Source organism: Conger conger, chromosome 5 (assembly GCF_963514075.1).
Source record: "Conger conger chromosome 5, fConCon1.1, whole genome shotgun sequence".
Lineage (NCBI taxonomy): Eukaryota > Metazoa > Chordata > Actinopteri > Anguilliformes > Congridae > Conger > Conger conger.
Window position 1 is genome coordinate 32,190,664 of NC_083764.1, and position 20,134 is coordinate 32,210,797.

General features: G+C 42.6%; 1 protein-coding gene across 5 annotated transcripts in view; it reads right to left on the reverse strand.

The window, feature by feature from the left end:
- Positions 1-20,134, reverse strand: part of kif13bb (kinesin family member 13Bb) — an 82,031-nt gene that overhangs the window by 35,568 nt on the left and 26,329 nt on the right. For all 5 annotated transcript variants that reach the window (XM_061240999.1, XM_061240996.1, XM_061240998.1 and 2 more), the window contains 14 exons: positions 18,223-18,357; positions 16,857-16,969; positions 15,043-15,154; positions 13,492-13,704; positions 12,860-12,970; positions 10,655-10,789; positions 10,344-10,474; positions 10,099-10,185; positions 8,852-9,045; positions 7,766-8,027; positions 6,167-6,329; positions 4,362-4,508; positions 2,796-2,945; positions 1,142-1,255 (listed from right to left, as the gene is read on the reverse strand). In XM_061240999.1, coding sequence (XP_061096983.1) covers positions 1,142-1,255; positions 2,796-2,945; positions 4,362-4,508; positions 6,167-6,329; positions 7,766-8,027; positions 8,852-9,045; positions 10,099-10,185; positions 10,344-10,474; positions 10,655-10,789; positions 12,860-12,970; positions 13,492-13,704; positions 15,043-15,154; positions 16,857-16,969; positions 18,223-18,357 — 2,067 coding nt within the window. The remainder of the gene's footprint in view (positions 1-1,141; positions 1,256-2,795; positions 2,946-4,361; positions 4,509-6,166; positions 6,330-7,765; positions 8,028-8,851; positions 9,046-10,098; positions 10,186-10,343; positions 10,475-10,654; positions 10,790-12,859; positions 12,971-13,491; positions 13,705-15,042; positions 15,155-16,856; positions 16,970-18,222; positions 18,358-20,134) is intronic.

The window sequence follows — 20,134 nt, forward strand, 5'->3', positions numbered from 1 at the left end:
GCGTAATGTGCACGTCTCACGAACTAGCTATCTGTAGTCATCAGAGGTCGCAGGAATAGCTACTCTTGGGTATATCTGTTTACAGCCTAGGGACCCAAGCAGACCAACCTAGCTACGGCTGTGCTCGACATGAATGAACTACCATGCGGAGGCGAGGGATTTACTGACATAGGTCTACGGGTGCTATACGCCGTGATACATTAAGTGGAAATAATCATCCTCCCTAGACCAGTTTGAGGGGGTAAACCACGCATTCCCTGTATAACTTTGAGTGTCAGTAAGCGAAACCAAACAGATCAAGTTTTAACAATTTTTTTTACCAGGCAGGTTACATACACGTAACTACATACTAGTTCCAAATCAAAAAACATCACAACGGAAACCAAATTACGGAGTCTTAAAAGTCATACCTGGTAATAAAAGCTACATACGGGAGTCTGGCTACAGACACCTTGTACGTAGAAATTACGTGCACGGAGTGCACGGGAGGCTGATTGCATTCTCCCAGATTGCTTAGTTTACTGTCCTTAAATCCAAAATCTGGCCTTTGACGTTAACCCTAAAAATGGGTCACCCATCTGTAATTTGGAGCCATGCCTCCCCAGGAAGCGCAGGGGGGTTGAGACTGGGGCAGAGCTCCACACAGTTTCTCCTGGTTGGTTATGATGTACAGGGTTTGCTGTTGCAGAAATAAAACCATTGCACCAGTCGCACTGAAACAATCAGAATAATACCAAACATGAATATTATCTAAACTGCCTTTGTCATGAAACATCCAAAGCTGTACACATCATTTAGTGACTGAGTAAAGAGGGAGAAAGCAATAAAGGGGGGTTCAGGAGAAGGTCAGGGCCTAACAGGCCGTGCCCTCTGAAACCTTCGCCATAACGAGTTTTACGGCTGGAGGCCTGAGTCTTCCCCCACAGGCTCCTGCCCGTATGGGTGCGGAGATAGTGGGGGTTAATGGTGCATGCTCCTTAAATTACTTTACGGCCACATTTTGCCACAATACCAGAGGAAGCCAGCAAGCTGACCAGCCCTGAGTGATAATGCCAGATATTAATAATTGAATACTCTTACACCAGTTTAGAATACAGGCCTCCAGGACTGGACTAGTCTACAAGAAACGTGGCTCTCTCACCATGCAGACCAGCTTGCGTTCCAGCATCTCCCCCTCAGGATCCTCTCCTCCGGCCACACTGTCCTCAAACCCCCCGGTCACTCGCAGCACCTCCACATGCAGCCGCCCTGCCACCTGACAGAAAATGAAACCACGCTGTGACATCATTACAGATACAACAAGTTCAGAAATTATGATCAAGACCAGCTTGCATGCAGGACTTGCCAGTAAGTTCCACGGCAGCTATAAAGCAGACTACTGGGAGCAAAATGTGCAGCAACTTATCACCCAATACAACAAAGTCATTTGGTTCATGCATAAGTGACCATTCCCTGCTGTCACACCTCTGTCTAGCTCGAACTTGCTGCTGATGTCAGTAGAGAAAAAGTACCAATTTTCCTCCGTCTCGATCTTTTCGCTCTGCAGCCTCCACTGCAGCTCAAAGAAAATTAATGGCACTAGATGCTGAGTGGCGGCACGGATGGTGCAGTGGGTAGCCGGGGGCCTCTCTGTGCGGAGTTTGCATGTTCTCCCCGTGTCTGCGTGGGTTTCCTCCGGGTACTCCGGTTTCCTCCCACAGTCCAAAGACATGCAGGTTAGGCTGATTGGAGAGTCTAAATTGCCCATAGGTGTGAGTGTGTGAGTGGATGGTGTGTGTGCCCTGCGATGGACTGGCGACCTGTCCAGGGTGTATTCCTGCCTTTCGCCCAATGTATGCTGGGATAGGCTCCAGCCCCCCTGCAACCCTGTTCAGGATAAGCGGATTCAGATAATGGATGGATGGATGGATAGATGCTGAGTGGCAATCATTCAGAAAAACTATTGCATTGATAGCCTACTGGTAGTGCGGTTTTCAGATATTGCTGTCCTCGTGCAATCTTCACTTTGCCTTTTTACAGCTCAATTGTGGCAAAGTAAATAAAAGGCCAACAAGTGCTGGGCAACAGTCACTGGCTTTGTTTAAAAAAAGCAACTGCTGAGAATGTGAACACACAAAAAAGCTTTATCTCTCCCAAATTTGCAGTTCTCTGGATAATGCCGTCTTGAGCCATCTTCAAGGTAGAGTCGAGAAAATATTTAAACATTGCAGACTTCATGGAACAGTTATTGTATGAATAAATTGAAATGCTTTATTTTTAGTGAGGATGATTTTCACCATCAGTCTCGGTCAGTCAGTCTCGGATGTGCATCCTCAGAGGCAGCATCTCACAAGATGATGTAGGCCTCCAGACACAGGTCCCACACTGTCAATTAAGTTCACGAGGCAGCCTGTCACCTTGTGGTTAAGGTATATGACTGGGACCTGGAAGGTTGGTGGGCCCAGCTCTGGTGTAGCCACAAGATGTGAACAGCTGTTGAACCCTTGTGCAAAGTCCTTAACCCCACATTGCTCCAGGGGGGATTGTCACCTGGTTAGTTTCATCAACTGTAAATCGCTTTGGATTATTATTTTATTACATACAATGATGCATAATGCATAATACAATGGCCATGTGTAATGTGGAATTAGACAACAAGAAAGACAAAACGGACAATCCATTCATGAAATGCAGCGATTTTGCAGAGCCCAACCACCCGCCTCCCCCAAGCTGGCTACTCTTCAGCCGTGGCTGATGACTTCAGAACTTGGGGAACTCCCTGACTGGCATCATACTGTGAGGAAAAGCTTCAATACCTCCCCCTTCTGGTTGATGATAGGAATGGCGTACTGCAGTTTTACATCGTAGAAGAGGCAGGAGAGGAAGACATTTGCCACCCCAATCAAGCAGTGGTTCTCCTGCTCGTCAAAAAATGGGTCAGCCCGCTTGAAGTAGGAGCGCATAACCTGCAGGCCGAAAGAAAAATTATTTCTGGGTCTCTCCATCAAAATTCAAACAGGATTTAGGCAATTTACAGATTCATGTTCCTAATATTCCTTATAATTCCTTCAGGATATCTTTGTCTATGAAACAGAATTTTAGGTATTTTATCACAGCATAGTTTAACACATACAGGGATCTAAAGATGTTGCAAAACAGCCGCCAGTATGGGAGGGGTAACACTGATGTTTGTATCGAAGGATATGAAAGAAATATGAATCTAGTCCGAAACTAGTTATAATAACTATACAGAATACAAATACAAAATGAGTACAATTTTGTCCAAAACATGAATGCTACGACTACAGACAATGGATTCGACTGAACAACCAATCTTAATACAATCCATGATGTACTGAAAATGATACAGCACTATAACCACAACAAACACAATAAAACGGTATCGCTTTTCCTGCCACTCTCAAACCATTTTGTCAGTAACAATGTAACTAATATCCTAAGGAAAGCAAGAGTGTTTAGAATGACTTTTTTCAGGCAAAAACACCACGATTAATCTACAGCTTTTTTCTCCACCATCCTCAAATTCTGTGCGTGAATGTCAGATGACGTCGCCACTGTAATTGTAGGATAGAATCTCGGCTTTTATTACAGAATTATTGGATCTTACTGCACAGTCTGACAGCAATTAAAAGACGTGATATTGTCGGGGCTACATCGCAATGTGACATATAACAATCGTAAAAGACGGCCGATATTGCAGTGAGCAGCCAGCATTAGATGACGTTCGCGTTTTGTCCCCCAGAAATACAAAAAATGCTCACGAGTTCTGGGAATTAACATTTTATACTGTATTGGCTATATCCTAAGCTATGCAGCATGTAGGCAATTATTAAATCTTTATTCAATCTAACTAGCAAGCCATTTTGAGAACTGATTTACACTCAGAGCGCTTTATTAGGAAAATTTTTCTTTATTACACCTACTTATTCATGCGATTATCTAATTAGCCAATTGTGCGGCAGCCACCAGAATGGGGAAAAAATGGGATCTAATTGACTTTGACCGTGGAATGATTGTTGATGGCTGACAGGGTAGTTTCAGTATCTCAGAAACTGCTGATCTCCTGGGATTTTCATGCACGCTAGTCTCACAAATAAAGCATAGTGATACAATGTCGACCAGGTCATCATCATCCATCAAATTACTTTATGGTAAAAATGAAGTATAAGCCAAAAGAAATGGCCATAGGAAATGGAATGGAATCTTCGACTCATTAGTTCAGTAAATGAAAAACGCTATTATCGGCATGTATTCACAGCTAATACATTTTTCGGGTAGCTGCTTAAAGCCTCAAATCAAATCAAAGGGAATCAAATCATAGGTAGTTTATTCAGAAGCGAGCAGGGCAGGTCTGTACTCACAGGGTTGTCCTCGTCGTAGTCCTTCCACTCTTGGTAGAGCTCACGCATGTCCACTAGGCGATTCTCCATCTTCTCCATGGCCCAGATCTGCTTTCCCTTGCCTTTCCTACGCACCTGCACCGCTGGCTCACTCAGCACTGCGTCTCGCTGTCAGAAAATGAGCACACTATAAGCACTGACACTGCACCCTCACTGAGCAAGCTCCATAAACACGGCCACCAAATGCACTCTATCAGCACCGACACCGAGCACATTCAATAAGCACGGACACCGAGCCCATTCTATAAGCACGGACACCGAGCCCATTCTATAAGCACTGATACTGAGCACATTCTATAAGCACGGACACCGAGCCCATTCAACAAGCACGGACACTGAGCCCATTCTATAAGCACCGACACCGAGCACATTCTATAAGCACTGATACTGAGCACATTCTATAAGCACTGATACCGAGCCCATTCAATAAGCACGGACACTGAGCACATTCTATAAGCACTGATACTGAGCACATTCAATAAGCACTGACACTGAGCACATTCAATAAGCACTGACACCGCGCACATTCAATAAGCACGGACACCGAGCCCATTCAATAAGCACGGACACCGAGCCCATTCTATAAGCACTGATACTGAGCACATTCAATAAGCACTGACACTGAGCACATTCAATAAGCACCGACACTGAGCACATTCAATAAGCACGGACACCGAGCCCATTCAATAAGCACGGACACCGAGCCCATTCTATAAGCACGGACACTGAGCACATTCAATAAGCACTGACACCGCGCACATTCAATAAGCACGGACACTGAGCACATTCAATAAGCACGGACACTGAGCACATTCAATAAGCACTGACACTGAGCACATTCAATAAGCACGGACACCGAGCCCATTCTATAAGCACCGACACCGCGCACATTCAATAAGCACGGACACCGAGCCCATTCTATAAGCACGGACACCGAGCCCATTCTATAAGCACCGACACCGAGCCCATTCTATAAGCACGGACACCGAGCACATTCAATAAGCACCGACACCGCGCACATTCAATAAGCACTGACACTGAGTACACTCCAAAAGCACTGACACAAATGCACTCCAAATGTCCTGATACTGAGGAAATTCCATAAGCACTGACACAGCATTGTTATTGTAACACCCGGCTTGCTAAAAGTGTTGAACAAAAATGAAATAATTGTCCACGTTTGTTGTATGTCGATGCATATTAATTTAGAACCGTGATTAAGCTTTTGATGGTGCCATTTCATTGTCAGGCATGATGTAAAAATAATTTATGTACAATACTGTGCAAAAAAATGATGTTAGTTTCTAAATATCAAAACATTAAATAAATACTCCAACATACTCCAAATAAATGTTTGGAAATCTCAAACTTACTCTTTTCTTCTGATACATTAACGCAGAAAACATTCAAAGACCAAATGAATAAAATAAAAAAATCTTGGGTGCCCAAGACTTTTCACGGTACTATATTTAGGAACACATTTCTCAGCTATATATGTTTTTGCACCCATCTGTACACGTGTGTGTGTGTGTGTGTGTGTGTGTGTGTGTGTGTGTGCGCGCAGTTGCAACACAGAATACGCATTTCATTCTAATTCCATTAATCTAATTTCATAATCACAATCGCAATATCAATGAAAATAATTGTGATTATAATTGTCAAAAATGTGCAGCCCTAGCACTGACACCGAGCAGATTCCATAAGCATTGACACTGAGCAAACTCCACAACGCTACACTACGTGGGAGCACTGGGGCAGGGCCTGACCTTTCTATTAGCGTTGAGGTTGGCAGCAGGGATCTGCAGCGTGACACGGTACTCAGTCCTCTTATCGAGCTCCTCTGCAATGAAGCCGGCCTCCTGCACCAGCAGGTTTGCTCTGACGATCTGCTCCCTCAGCTTCCGCAGGCTCCTCGTCAGCACTGCCTCTCTGAAACACAGTCATAACCACTGAATAAATCAAACATAGCACAACTCAAACACTGTGGAATAAATCAAATATAACCAGGAGAGGAACTTAACAGAATTTTTGGGACTAGCCAATTGGGCCAGTGCACTAAATATTTTACTAGCCCAGATACATTTCCACTAGCTCAAAAGTATTAGAGTATTAGACATTCAATTCATCGACATATGGTCATATAAAAGACCATTTAAATGTCACAAAATAATTAATTTTAGTATTATTTATTTTCAATAACAAAATTGCAAAGAGAAATAACTTTTTCATTCATTCATGTGATGTAGGCTACATGTGCTACCCCCACTCAGCCACCTACCAACGCACCCCCATTTACTCATCCACCCTCAGTTTTCTAAATTATAAAGATTAGTAGGCAGGAGCACCCATTTTTTAGGTGCACGACAGACAGAACACCACATATTAAGCCGGCTATAGCCCATTCCAAATGTTCTCACTCTTTTTTCCTCATACTGTTTTGATGACAAGTTCTTTGTTGAAGGACCTTAGGGGAAAAAGTATGCATTTCGTAGCAATTGATGTCGTTACAAATACAAACATAATATAGATGGCACGAGATGTGCCAGTCTTGCCTGTTAAATCAATTGCGCTACAGAACAGTGTTGAATACAGAATTCAAATCGATTGGCTGACTAATTTGCCCACAGAAGTGTAAAGAACTGTGGGGAAGCCCCAGGGAAAATCATGTCAGGGAGATGCCATAAACCGTAGAAAAATAGAAGAGACTGACGCGTGTCATAGTGACACTGTGAACCCTATGGAATAAAATCCTCAACGTACAAGGCTCAAACTTTATATAATAAATGATAAAAAGTCAAACACGATGCAAGAAACTGTCAACATTAATACCTAAACACTATCCAATAAATCAACATAGCACAATTCAAAACAGAAACAAATACACATAAAACACAAATCAAGCAAAGAAATCAACATTTAAAATCACAATTAAAAACACAACAATCAACAATCTAACACAGACGCGAGAATCTTTAACATTACAACCATGCACATGTATCAGCAACACAAAACACCGACACATAGTAGAACAGCACAGTCTGGGGGTTGGCTATATTTAACAGCACACGAGGGGCAGACGGGTATGTCAAAAGGGTAATCTCACATTGTAATCACGCCTGCATGTTTGCTAACCAGAGAAAAAATTATTTTTAAAGAGAGCAGCCTTGAATAACGAAAAAGGCAACTCGTCTGTTCCTCTTTGTTTCACTCTGTTCTAATATCGAACTTCTAACAAAAATTCTTCAATAAGAGGAGGTTTGGGGAAAGGCAATCTCAACTGAAACTGGTCCATTGGATCAACTCTCCCTTTATAGGGTAGCATTGGCAGTCACATCAAGCAAAACGCAGCAGTCTGCACTCCTCACCTCTCCTCGCTCCACTGTCGCAGGCGGTTCTGGCCACTGGGTGAGGAGATGGAGGCTCCACCCAGGCTTAGCCTCTCCATGCTGCGGTACTGTGCAGACGGCTGGTACTGCGCAGACGGCTGTGCGCTCTGCTTGTCTGTGGTGAGCCGCCTGCGCAGGTGCTGCAGCTCCTGCTCGTACATCAGCCGCTGACGCTCCAGTGCAGAGCGCTTCTCCTCCTCGTGCTGCCGCTCCAGGCTCTGCAGCACCGCCTGCATGGGGTCTGAGACCCAGCCAAAGGGGGAGAGACAGAAGAAAGGGAAACACAAGGAAAAGGGGAGAGTGGGAGGGGCCAGGGAGAGAGGTAAACACACTTCAAAGGGGTGAAAAGTACTGCATATAACTACTGACATGTCCACATAAAAAGTTCAACAGCTACAGCTGAAATGACATGGGAAACTGAACCACGAGTTCAGAGAACACAAAGTTCTCTCAACTATTTTAAATGTAACTACAAACATTTCCTTGGCTGCAGAGAGCAGGGGATTGGAACTGGGTTTAGTTCCAACCATAATCACAACCTCTAAATTGTAACAACCTCCAAGTGGTTTTTAATTAGACATTTTAATGTTTAATGTTGAGTTAACCATCTTAATGTTTTGTGTGAAGATAAAATATCCCATATTCACATCACAGCATTTTTCAGTTAGATGAACAAACTTTCTTTAACATGTCTTGGGAGAAATTAGATAAGATAAGATATACTTTATTGAACCCTGTGGGTTAATTTGTCCTCTGCATTTGACCCATCCTAGTTACTTAGGAGCTATCCTTACTTACATCTCAACTCCCACTCCCCAGTGATTCTTTTATGGACCCACATCTAGTCACTAAACTAAATGGTGAAGGGTTCAAAGAAGAAGCAAAAAGCAACAGTTTAGACTTTGTTTAAATTAGTAAGGAGTAAGGAGTAGAAATTATGGGAGAATTTAAATGCATTATCCACAATCTTAACTGAACAAGAGACAGGCTATGGCAAAATCAGCATGCACCATTGGTCCTCTGCACTGAGGGAGGATGCCATCCACAAGAGCCCCGGCCTCTCACCATTGTTTCCCAGGGCCTTCATCATGACTTCGGTCTGGGCGAACTCGTAGCTGAAGCTGACCTCGCTGGACACCTCGCTCGCCGTGTCTCCGTCCGCGTCCAGCTGCTCACTGCTGTTGCTGCTCTTCATGACCCCAGCTCCCGTCTCATCTTCCTCGGCTCCACCCCGTGAGCGCCTCTTCGGCAGATTGATCCTGTTGGAGGAGCAGACAATAGAGAACTGAAGTCTGAAGTCAAAACCACACCCCCTGTCATAAACAGGGAGGTGGCTCTGTATCGTTTATGATATTATATTAGTTACAATTTATACAGTCTGTTTTGAGAAAACTTCAATTAAATTGAATTTATTCTGCGCCGGGACCCGTATGAAGCATTAAAAAAATTACTACCACGAGCCGCGGTGGCGCAACAGGCTAAGACGCAGCAGACTTGCGGTTGCAGTTTGCTGCAGTTGCACACCGGGGACCGGGGTTCGATTCTCGGTCCTGCCAAAAGCCAAGTTTGGCCGGCTCACGTGGGGCAGCAATAATTGGCTCGCTGCTCCAGAGGGAGGGACTTGGCAGGGTTATTAGATCGCCGCACAATAAGCACCTCGGGCGCCTCGGAATCACGGCAACGGGCACGAGACGAGACGGCTTGAAGAAGGCGTGTCGCTCTCATTCGGGCCGCCGAGGGACGGGGTACGGGCGGTACATCTAATACGACTACCTCCAATTGAATCAGACGAGGTACAATTGGCTACCAAATTGGGAGAAAAAAAATGACTAAAATGACTACCCACCAGGAAATCACTATCCCCAATCCTCGAAGATAAGCTCTGCAGACTTAGCGTGACGTACATGATGTCACACATACAATAAAGAGGAAATGGCATCAGGCATATTGTAGTGGGATATGTAGTCGTTTGGTCATTTCAAAGCGGGGAAATTGTAGTCAATTTGTAGGCGGGCTTTTCGGTCTCTTTGGATAAATTAGTACATTTCCAGCGTTATGCGTGGTAACCATTTGAGTAAAATGCCTGGACTCAAGGTCCCAACAGCTGTGTGGATCATATTGTGACTGTGCTGATCTTATCCTGACACCACCGGGCCTTGAACCACCCAGGCTAAAGGCTGCCCCCTTCAAGTTCAATTTGTCATACGTAGGCTTTTAAAAAGGATTGATTCAACCAAAAATGTATATTTTTAAGAAATCTTCCAGTAGATCCCCCCCAGTACATTGGACTTCTTCTGATTTTGATTGCTGACCTGAAGAAGTGGTTGTTGCCCCAGAAGATGCGGTCACCATGGTGAAGCTGCACTGGGCTGGTGACCGGAGATCCATTTACACACGTGCTGCAGAGAAAGGAGTATGGAAAAAAATTATAATAAAAATAAAAACTGGGATTCTTCATAAGGAGATCAGGGAAGATAACAACAGAACTGTGTCTGTACACCGTCACTGAACATGTGCAAGTTTATTAGAGTGTACACACGAAAACGTGTTACCTTACCGGCAGTTGCGATGAGGGATGAGGACTACGACTCCCTCCGCAGAGATGTCAATGACACAGTGCTCGGGCTGGATGCCCATCCCACACAGCTGAATATCTTGGGAGTCAGCCGCACCAACAAGCGTGTGCTCCTGCAGAAAACCCCATAATGACATCAGCACTCCGGTAGCTTCCATGTTATCCAACTGCTGACACCACTCACCACAAACCATCCAACACACTCACCACAAAAAAAGAAAACCTGGATGTATATGTTTATGTTTGTTTTAGTCAACCCAGTTTAAAAGCCTCTGAATGACAAATTACTATACCTTTAAGTAGTAAACCAGCAGCTCATTGAGAGCGGGGTCAGCATTGAGATTGACCAGGAAGCACTTGTCCTCTCCGACCCGGATTCCAGATGACTGCAAGGAGATCCCCAGACTCTCAAGCTGCTTCTGTCGCTCCTGCGTGCAAGACATGAACAGCATTCACCCCACTACTCGAACAGATTCTTTTTTACTTCGTCCCCCTTTTATTCCCCAAATTATGAGCCCCAATATTAACTGTAATCCAGTCCTGTTGGAGTGGGGCAGAATAACAGGCGTGTATACTGGTTTCGTGTTTCATTTGGCGGTTTGCTTCAGGGGAAAGAATGCTGCCACCCGGGAAGAAATACACGCAAGATTCCGACAGCAGGGGGCAGCCACTTTGCATTTCGAGGTGCCTCGCCACATATAGAGAATTGCTTAGTTCTGGTTTGAAGATATAATTTGCATTCCCAGTTGACTGTTCTTTTTTTCTTTTTTTTGCCCGGTAACAGGCTGAGCAGTCATTTGCAGCAAGATTCCCAAAAATCCCTGGGTTGTTTTTCACACAACCACCACCAGGTGGTAAATGTGAGCACTACCCCAGGCTGTTGTGGCGCCCATGTGGTGAAAAATGCACATTTCTGTCCACCATCTGGCGGTACACTTACAGCTGCACAAGCTGAAAACTCAGCAGTACCAGTGTGCACCACGTAAGTTGCCAGTGAATGCAGATTTTGTATTAATTGCTAGACTATTTTCAGCCAAGTGACAGTTTTTTTAATTTTTTTATTATATCATACATTTGTGGGCGAATAAACATACATCCATACAATAATGTAATGCAAACTATATATATATATATAAATTAGATCAGCTCTCCCCCGTTTCCCCACACGACTTCAATGAACAATTCACAGCCATCAGCAGTCAGAGATGAGTCGTGAGATAGTAGTACATAGTTGATACCATCTTTGATATTAAATAATAGGCAGAGCAACTGTTAATGTACTGAATGATGAAGAAACATGCAAGGATCAACAAAGAAGGCTGAATCTGAGCTTACATTGAAATGTCGGCTACTGTATTTTTTAAAATGACTAGTTCTTTTCTGCATTTTTTACACTAATTTATGCAGTAAACAATTTGCCTAAATGCGCTAAGAGGGACTAGCGCATTAGCAAGAATAAATGCAACATATATTTAATGCAAAAAAATGCACAATTTCATGATGCAAATAAAATAAATACATAAGAGACATATACTAAACCGCCTAATTGGAGAGAGCAGGCTATATCTGATGATGAGTATTGTGAATAATTTTTGTATTGATACTCAAGAAAAATCCGGAGAAGTCCTCACCAATGCTTAGTGATTAAAAATAAATTTTCTATATTGTATTTATCATTTGCAACAGAAGCTGCGTTTTAATTTTCGATTAAGGATTAATTACTCTGACTGGCACACTTGTCCATCAATGAAGATTAAAGAAAAGAGGTTGAAATTTTTCAACAAGACAGCACTGCCAGTAGGCTTATAATCTTTAAAAAAAAAATAATAATAAAACCTCACACAGTAAAAAATTTAAGAAAAAAATATTCAAACATAACACTACTGGAAGGTTCTCTCCCCTTATTCTTTGCTTTTTGAGTGAGATTTAGACCAGATTATTTTGCCACAGCCAGATTCAGTTCTTTTTGAGGGAGCAACCTAACCTAAATTATTGCACATAATGAAACAAAGACATCGTTATTATTTGTGAAATGATAGTCATTGCACAGAAGAGAGTGATGAATATTTCTAGTTCACTGTACTTTAGATAGTTTTGAAGGAGTTTGTGGACTGTTATTGAACATAGACCTGTATTATAAATATAACACTCTGCGGCTCCCTACTGTTGGAACATTGCAATTATTTTTATTTATTATCTCTGGATTAGAGCGCTCACATTTTCCACCTGGTGGTGGTGTGGACAAGAAGTAGTTACAGTAGATAAACCAAGAAATGTATGCAAATATGATGCCGCCCCGCAGATCTCCCGAGGCAGAACCGGCAAACCACTGTACATTTATGTGGCTGCTTCTTTTACTTCCAAACCAGTTAGCACCGTCATGACCACAATTTATTCCATGAGTTTACATTCTGTGAAATCAACCCTTAATGCAGAAAGAAAACCTGCAAAGTAATTAAATTAGATGAGTAGTTTGCATATGTCATAGCATTAGTTACCTGAGCAATGTCCTCGGTCTTCCGAAGTTTCTCCTCCCAGGTGACGGTCATCTCCTGGATCAGTTTCTCAGACTCCTCTAGCCTGTCCTTCAGCTCTGGGGCCTTCAGGGACTGGAAGAGAAACAGTTCCATGTTTACACCACGATTATGCCACCAGGAGCAGAATCCAATTGAGAACCATAGCAAGACTGTAATTTTGAGACCCTCCAAACCTTTTCACAGAAGCCATCTCTAACCTCAGTGCAAGCATGGGAACTAAAATACCTATTATGCAATGAACACGGGACATCTTATCCATTATTCCATAACATATTGCCACACATGCACACATACGCACGCACGCACACTCACACACACCTCTAGTCAACATTTCTCCCCACTGAATTTAGTGATCCACCTCACATGCAGACACAGAAGTACAAAATATAGCAGTAAATTAAAATGACAATGAATTAAAAACATATTGAATTTGATAATAACATACTTTCCATTGAAAAATAGGTATACCTTGCAGATAATCCAGCGTGTCAAACGAACAAACTGATGGACTGATCTATAGTCCTGCCCCTAATTTCATCGGGTGGGGGGGAACAATTACCTTCTTTTTCTCCCCTGTGAATATGGTGACATACCTCCGCCTGGGTCAGCTGATCTCTGAGTTTCTCCACCTCTTCTCTGAGCTCACGGATGATTCTGGCATTAGGGTCTTCATTCACCACTGCGTGGTTGACGATGGACTTGGCACGGTCAGCATACCGCAGGGTGGACAGGGTCTCATCATAGTTGTCCGCCGCTGGGCTAATTGTTGCCACCATGGCTGTGCGACTGTTCCCTCCAAGACTGTCCTGCAGGGGGCAGGAGGGAGGAGGGCAGAGTGTTAGCTTTGAGCAAGAGACAATTATCACCCCCTAGTGAGAGAGAGCTCATTCTAATCCATTCTTTTTTTTCCCTTTCCTTGCTGCCGACCCGGAAATTGACAGAGCTCCGCCATCTAAGGACATTCCAACCCCTTAAACGTTCCTTCTAGGAGTTAGAAGTAGACTTTGGAACTCCCAGTCTTTCTGTTGAGCAAGGAAACATCAGAGCATCCTTTGCAAAAGTTTTATTTTTGTTCCGGAAAGCCTGAGGTATAAATGATCAACTTGTGGAACTACCTCTCCCCATCTGCTATGCATCTGCTACATATGTAACTGATGTGGCTTCAAACTGAAGGAGCAAGAACATTCCATTTGCCTAATTCATGTTCTTGACCCCGTCTTTACTTCCTTTTCTTTCATCTTTTCTTATCCTATCCCGATGGGTAGCACGAGGGGCAAGAAAAAGAGAAAAGGAATGGAAAATGAGAAAAATAAGGGATTGGAATAAGCCCAGAGAGAGTCAGTCCCAAGAGAGAAAGATTTTTATCTCAATGGGTTTTTTATTCCCTTCAAGGTTCCTGGTTTTTTGTCTGTTAGGAAAGAAATGCTGCAGAAGCTGAATGAGATAATTATTTGTTTGTGTGGAAATATTAATACGATCATTCCACTCATATAATCAGACTATGCATTTATACAGCAGAACTAAGGCCATTACTAACATTACCAAGCCACTCTGTTCTTATTCTCACATATTTTCAGAAGACAGATGTTTTTGAAAACAAATAAGTCTTAAATTTTGTCACAATCAGTGACATGACTGCAAATTTGCTCCTGAATTTATGCAAGTATCTTAAAAACTGAAGGAATTAGTTGTGATCTCTTACTGAAGGCCCTCTGAGGCTGTAAAAAGTCAGTGTTTTTTTTGTTTTGTTTTTTTCTCCCCAATTTCCCCTCTTTCTCCAAATTTGGTTGCCAATTATACCCTATCTAATCCAATTGGTGCTAGCTAGGGATACCGCCTTATGGCCCCGTCCCTCGGCGGCCCAGTAGGATCTTGTGACCCTGAGAGCGACATGCCTTCGCCAAGCCGTCTCATCTCAAGTAGATTGTTACTCCGAGGCGCTGTGTGCGGCAATCCCACACACCCTGTCAAGTCCCTCCCGAGCAGCGAGCCAATTATGCCGCTCCAAGAGAGCCAGCCAAACTTGACTTTTGGCAGGACCGGGTATCGAACCCTGGTGTGCAAGCGCAATGAACTGCAACTGCAAGTCTGCTGCACGCCACCACGGCTCTCTGCTCTGCAGTGTTGATGAATCCACACCTCACCTTAAGCAGCCAGGTGAGCACAGAGTCTCTGTAGGGCACAAATTTGCTTTTGTTCTTCCCTGCACCTTGGTCTGCCAGGGCTGAGATCACCAGCCCCAGAGTGGTGAGAGACCTGTGTGGGGATAGGAAGCACCCTTAAAAGCAGTCACACACATTCACACTAAGTACTGTCACACACTGGGAGATGCACATAATGCTGTCACAATGAAACAAACACGTACAGTGCCCTCCGTAACGTTTCAGACAAGGACCCATTATGTCTTTATTTGCCACAATTTTAGACTTGGAATCAAAGATTGTATCAAAGGGTGGCCTGTAGCGTAGTGGTTAAGGTAAATGGCTGGGACACACAAGGTTGGTGGTTCTAATCCCAGTGTAGCCACAATAAGATCCGCACAGCTGTTGGGCCCTTGAGCAAGGCCCTTAACCCTGCATTGCTCCAGGGGAGGATTGTCTCCTGCTTAGTCTAATCAACTGTACGTCGCTCTGGATAAGAGCGTCTGCCAAATGCCAATAATGTTATGTAAAAAGGGTATTTTTATACATTACATTTTGGTTTCACCACGTAGAAATTACAGCGGTGTTCATATATAGTCCCACCATTTCAGGGCACCAGAGTTTGGGACAAATGGTCTCACAGAAGTGTTTAATTGCCTTCTAAATGCAGGTATAAGAGCTCTCAGCACCTAGTATTTCCTTTAGTCTTTTGATCACCATTGGAAACTATTATTGCCATTAATAAAATTGAGGACCAAAGTTGTGCCAATGAAAGTCAAAGAAGCCATTATGAGACTGAGGGGAAAAAAATAATAATAAAATGGTCAGAGACATCAGCCAAACATTAGGCTGAGCAAAATCAACTGTTTGGAACATAATTAAGAATAGAGAGAGAGCACTTGCGAGCTTAATAATTGCAAAGGTACTGGCAGGCCAGGGAAGACCTGATGACAGAATAATTCTCTCCATAATAAATGAAAATCCCCAAACACCTGTCCAATATATCAGAAAGAGGAGTTGGGTATGGATTTGTCAATGACCACTGTCCAGAGAAGACTTCATGAACAGAAATAGAGGCGACATTGCAAGATGCAAACCACTGATTAACCACAGAAATGGGAAGGCCAGATTACAGTTTTCCAAGAAGTACTTAAGAGAAAAATACGAAACATGACTACTTTAACTTACACAACATTGCTGCGTCAAAACATTATGGTGCAAATGGAGGGACTATGTATAAGCACTGCTGTAATTTCCACATGGTGAAACCAGAATGTATAAAAATGCCCTTTATTAAAATCTGACAATGTGCACTTGAACCACATGTGATTTTTTTTTTATTGCAAATTTCTAAATTGTGGAGTACAGAGGTAGATAAATAAATAGGTTTAGGCTTTGTCCTAAACATTACGAAGGGTACTGTATAGTCATACACAGACACATAATAACAATCAATGCATGTATTTATAAATTGAGTTGCTGCCACGATAGAAAATTGACACAGTGAAAAAAGGATTGAATGCAAATAAACCCACTCTGGCCATGCAACTTAAGTTAAACTGGATCCTTTTGTATTAGAACCAAAGGCATTATTTTGGCACCATTTGTCACTGTGCCAATGTCATTAAATGAGCTCGCAGGCAGCAAGTGCTATGCGCACTTTCCATATTCCATTAACAAAGCATGGGGTGAAAAAGACAATGTTAAAGTGTTATATGAGTGAAGCACAAGTGGGTGTATCAGGATAAGAATCGGAGAGTATATAACCAGCATCTAAAGAAGAGTCCAAGGATGTCGATATGTCCATGCTCACTGACTTGTTGATGTTGCTGCCCTCTTTCAGTCTCTCGCCTGCCGCGCCCGTCTTGGCTGCCCGCTCACTCCCTGCCAGGTCCACCAGACTCAGCTTGCTCACCTTCTCCCCACTCGTCTGCAGAGCGGGAGAGAGAGCGTAACTGTACACTACGCTGTCCGTACAGCCAATCACTGCGCATACAGGAAAGACAGTCCGAAGCCTATCCATGTTCATCTTTAGTGCAACTTCCTTGCTAATTGCTAATGAAAATAAATAAATTAAGGAAAACAGTTTTTCCAGCACTGAACAGGAACAATGACCATTGTGTGAGTCAGTCAAACAATCCTCTATTATGGTGTTGGCTTTTGTTCAGAGCTGGAGAATGGGAGGGGTGCTTCAAATAAGAGGGTCCCTTTACTGGGACCTCTTTTACATTCCAATAACCGCACATAACGCTACATGGAAGTACATACGATGGCATGGGAGAGGAGATGGCAGCAACAAAAGTGAAGACAAAACAATAAAAAGAGAATTAAGAGTAAAAGGGGGGGGTAGTGAGAGCAATATGTAAGAATATGAAACATTGGAAGCCTTCAGATTCCGGCCTGTCCCTATTGACTGCTATAGGTCGCAAAACCATATCCACTGCTGGCTTCCAGAAGCACAGTAAATAAATGTCTTAGATTTTGGGGGGCTGTGTGGAATAAAAGGATGGTTAAATCAAAAGATAGGTCAAAACCACATTTGAGCTTGTGCGATGGTATGTGTAAGAGGGAATTAATGACTCCCAACCTCCAATCTCCTAAATTTGCCTGGAAGTTTGGCCAAAGACAAAATGATTGAGCTCCGAAAACCAGGAAAGAAATGGTCATATGTGGCAGTCAGATGATTCAAGTCCTGATAGAGAGGGGGCATTACAGGCCTGCTCCTGCATTCTTAATGTGGCTGGGCTCTGTGCTTAATGAAGCAGTGAGGGTTAGGTAACAGCAGTTGGGGGTGGGGTGGGGTGGGGCGGGAGAGGACCGCGGTGATAAAGCGATGGCTGACTGTCCGATTGGCTTACCTGTCGGAAGGTATTATTTATTGATTTATTTTCCAGTACTGTGTGTGAGAGAATCCGAGTTTAATGACAAATTATTGACAATGGGATAAATACATAATTAAAATATAATGGACAAGTTAAAAATGATGAAAAAGTACAATCTAAAAATGACAATTCATGTTGAACAGGAAAAAGTCCCCAATCGTCTTTAGGCTCCACGAGATGAACTTTGTCATGTTAGCAAATTGGGATTGGTTCTATCCATGGTATAGAATCTGTGGTTCTATTCAAGTATGATGGGACTGAGCATGCATGTATCAGCATGCAGTGGGTGAGCTGGGCATACCCCAGACTGCAGGTCCTGCAGTGTGTGCGTGAGGATGATGATAAAGACTGCATGTGAGCGGCTGCTCTCCTCGTTCATGTTGGTGGCAGCCACAGTGCGTGATTTGTTTCCCTCTGACATCAGGGACTCAATGTCCTGCCGAAAACAGAGAGGGTGAGGTGGTCTTGGGGTTAGTTTTTGCAATGCACCAATGCACAGCATCGGTCAATTAAAGCAGTTAACCATAGTTAACATGCTTCACTTGGTATCTTGGGTCTTAATTAGTTGCTGGGACATTCAGTCAGAAATTAGAAATCAATCTCTACCATCTAAAAATGGAAAAATGAAATAATAAAAATAAAAATCAGGGGTTTACATGTTTTTTTATTTTGCAAATGAAGGTTTAAAGTGGCAATGAAAGATTGCGTTTTGGTTGTTTTATTGACTTCTACTTTGGTACAGTAGGTGGGAATGACAGTGGAATTGCACACTACAAATTCCATATTGCCTTTCAAATATCAACCGTCTCCTGTGTTGTGACGTAATTCAATAGCCACAAAAAACGAACACCAAAAAGCCTCTCATATCAAGACTATTTATAATGGTGTGATGGGTAACAGGTGAACGGTATTTAAAGTTATGACTTGCTAGCAGGTGTCCGCCACCTCAATGTTGCAAATAGCTTCTAGGACCGTGCAGTTTAACCATTTCTAAAATCAAGTAAAATTGTTGGCATAAAATAAAAATCCTTAGATCAGTCAGCCGATCATATCCATCGGATATTGAAAGCGAAAATTCCGTGCTTTAAAAGGACTACATTAATCCTGTCACAACAAAGATGCATTGGCGAGATTTACCCTTACATAAGATATAAGCCAAATTGTACAGAAACCATTGGCATAAAAGTCAAATTATCAGACCAGTCCATTACGATATCTGAACAAAATCCATTACATATTTATATTTACACCGTTTCCGTCTGATTCCCTGCCTAAAATAAACCAGATGTATTGCGTCATCACGTTACTGTATAGCAGGCAATATTGGACACTGAGTGCACAATCCTGTCTGTAACAAAGTTCTCAATAGCAGTAGATTGGGCACATTTCATGCCAAACAAGTCTGTCAGGCAGAAGCCATAGAAGAGAAATGAAAACACAGAATTATAATGAACTGATTTTAAGAAAATGACATGCAATCAACCAGCATGCCTGAAGGTAGCCTACACGGCTTTAACTACAGACTGCTGGACATCTGTGAGCACGATGAAATGTAAATGTAAATCCTTAATTTGGCAATTAGGCTATTATTCGACCTTACTATATTGACATTTCAATTCATCTATTTTAAGATGGCCCAAAGTAAAGTTTAAAAATGCAATTCAATTTGTCGGTAGGCTACTCCACTTTTTCTTTCTCTTCACAAATAAGATATTAGATACACAGTATCGGTTACATGGTTAACCATTTTCAAAATGGGATGGTAACGGTTTCCAAAAACTTGTAAAAAAAAAAAAAAAAGATTTGTCACATCCCAAGTTAGAATGCATTAAATCTAAAATGGTGAGGTCAGAAAGTGATTAATTTCTGATTAAATGTCCCCCGCTGAACATAAGGTTTTTCTTACATATTTTAAATAACTTATAATGCATGACACTCAAAATAATTTTTGTAACCTTATGTGCCAAGATAAGTCGGAAAGTATAAACCCCATTCACTATCCATTGACTTTTTTTCTACCAACCATAAAAACATTTTGTTGCACAAATGACCATTTGTCCTGCCAAGCCAAGTTTGTCCACTAAACAGCCATGTTACATGGGAAATAAATAAAGAAAAATGCTAATACCCATTCAACGGAACTACTCTCATTTCATCCACTGACCTTCTATACAACTTGGTTATGTTGTATGACTACTGTCAATTGTCAATGT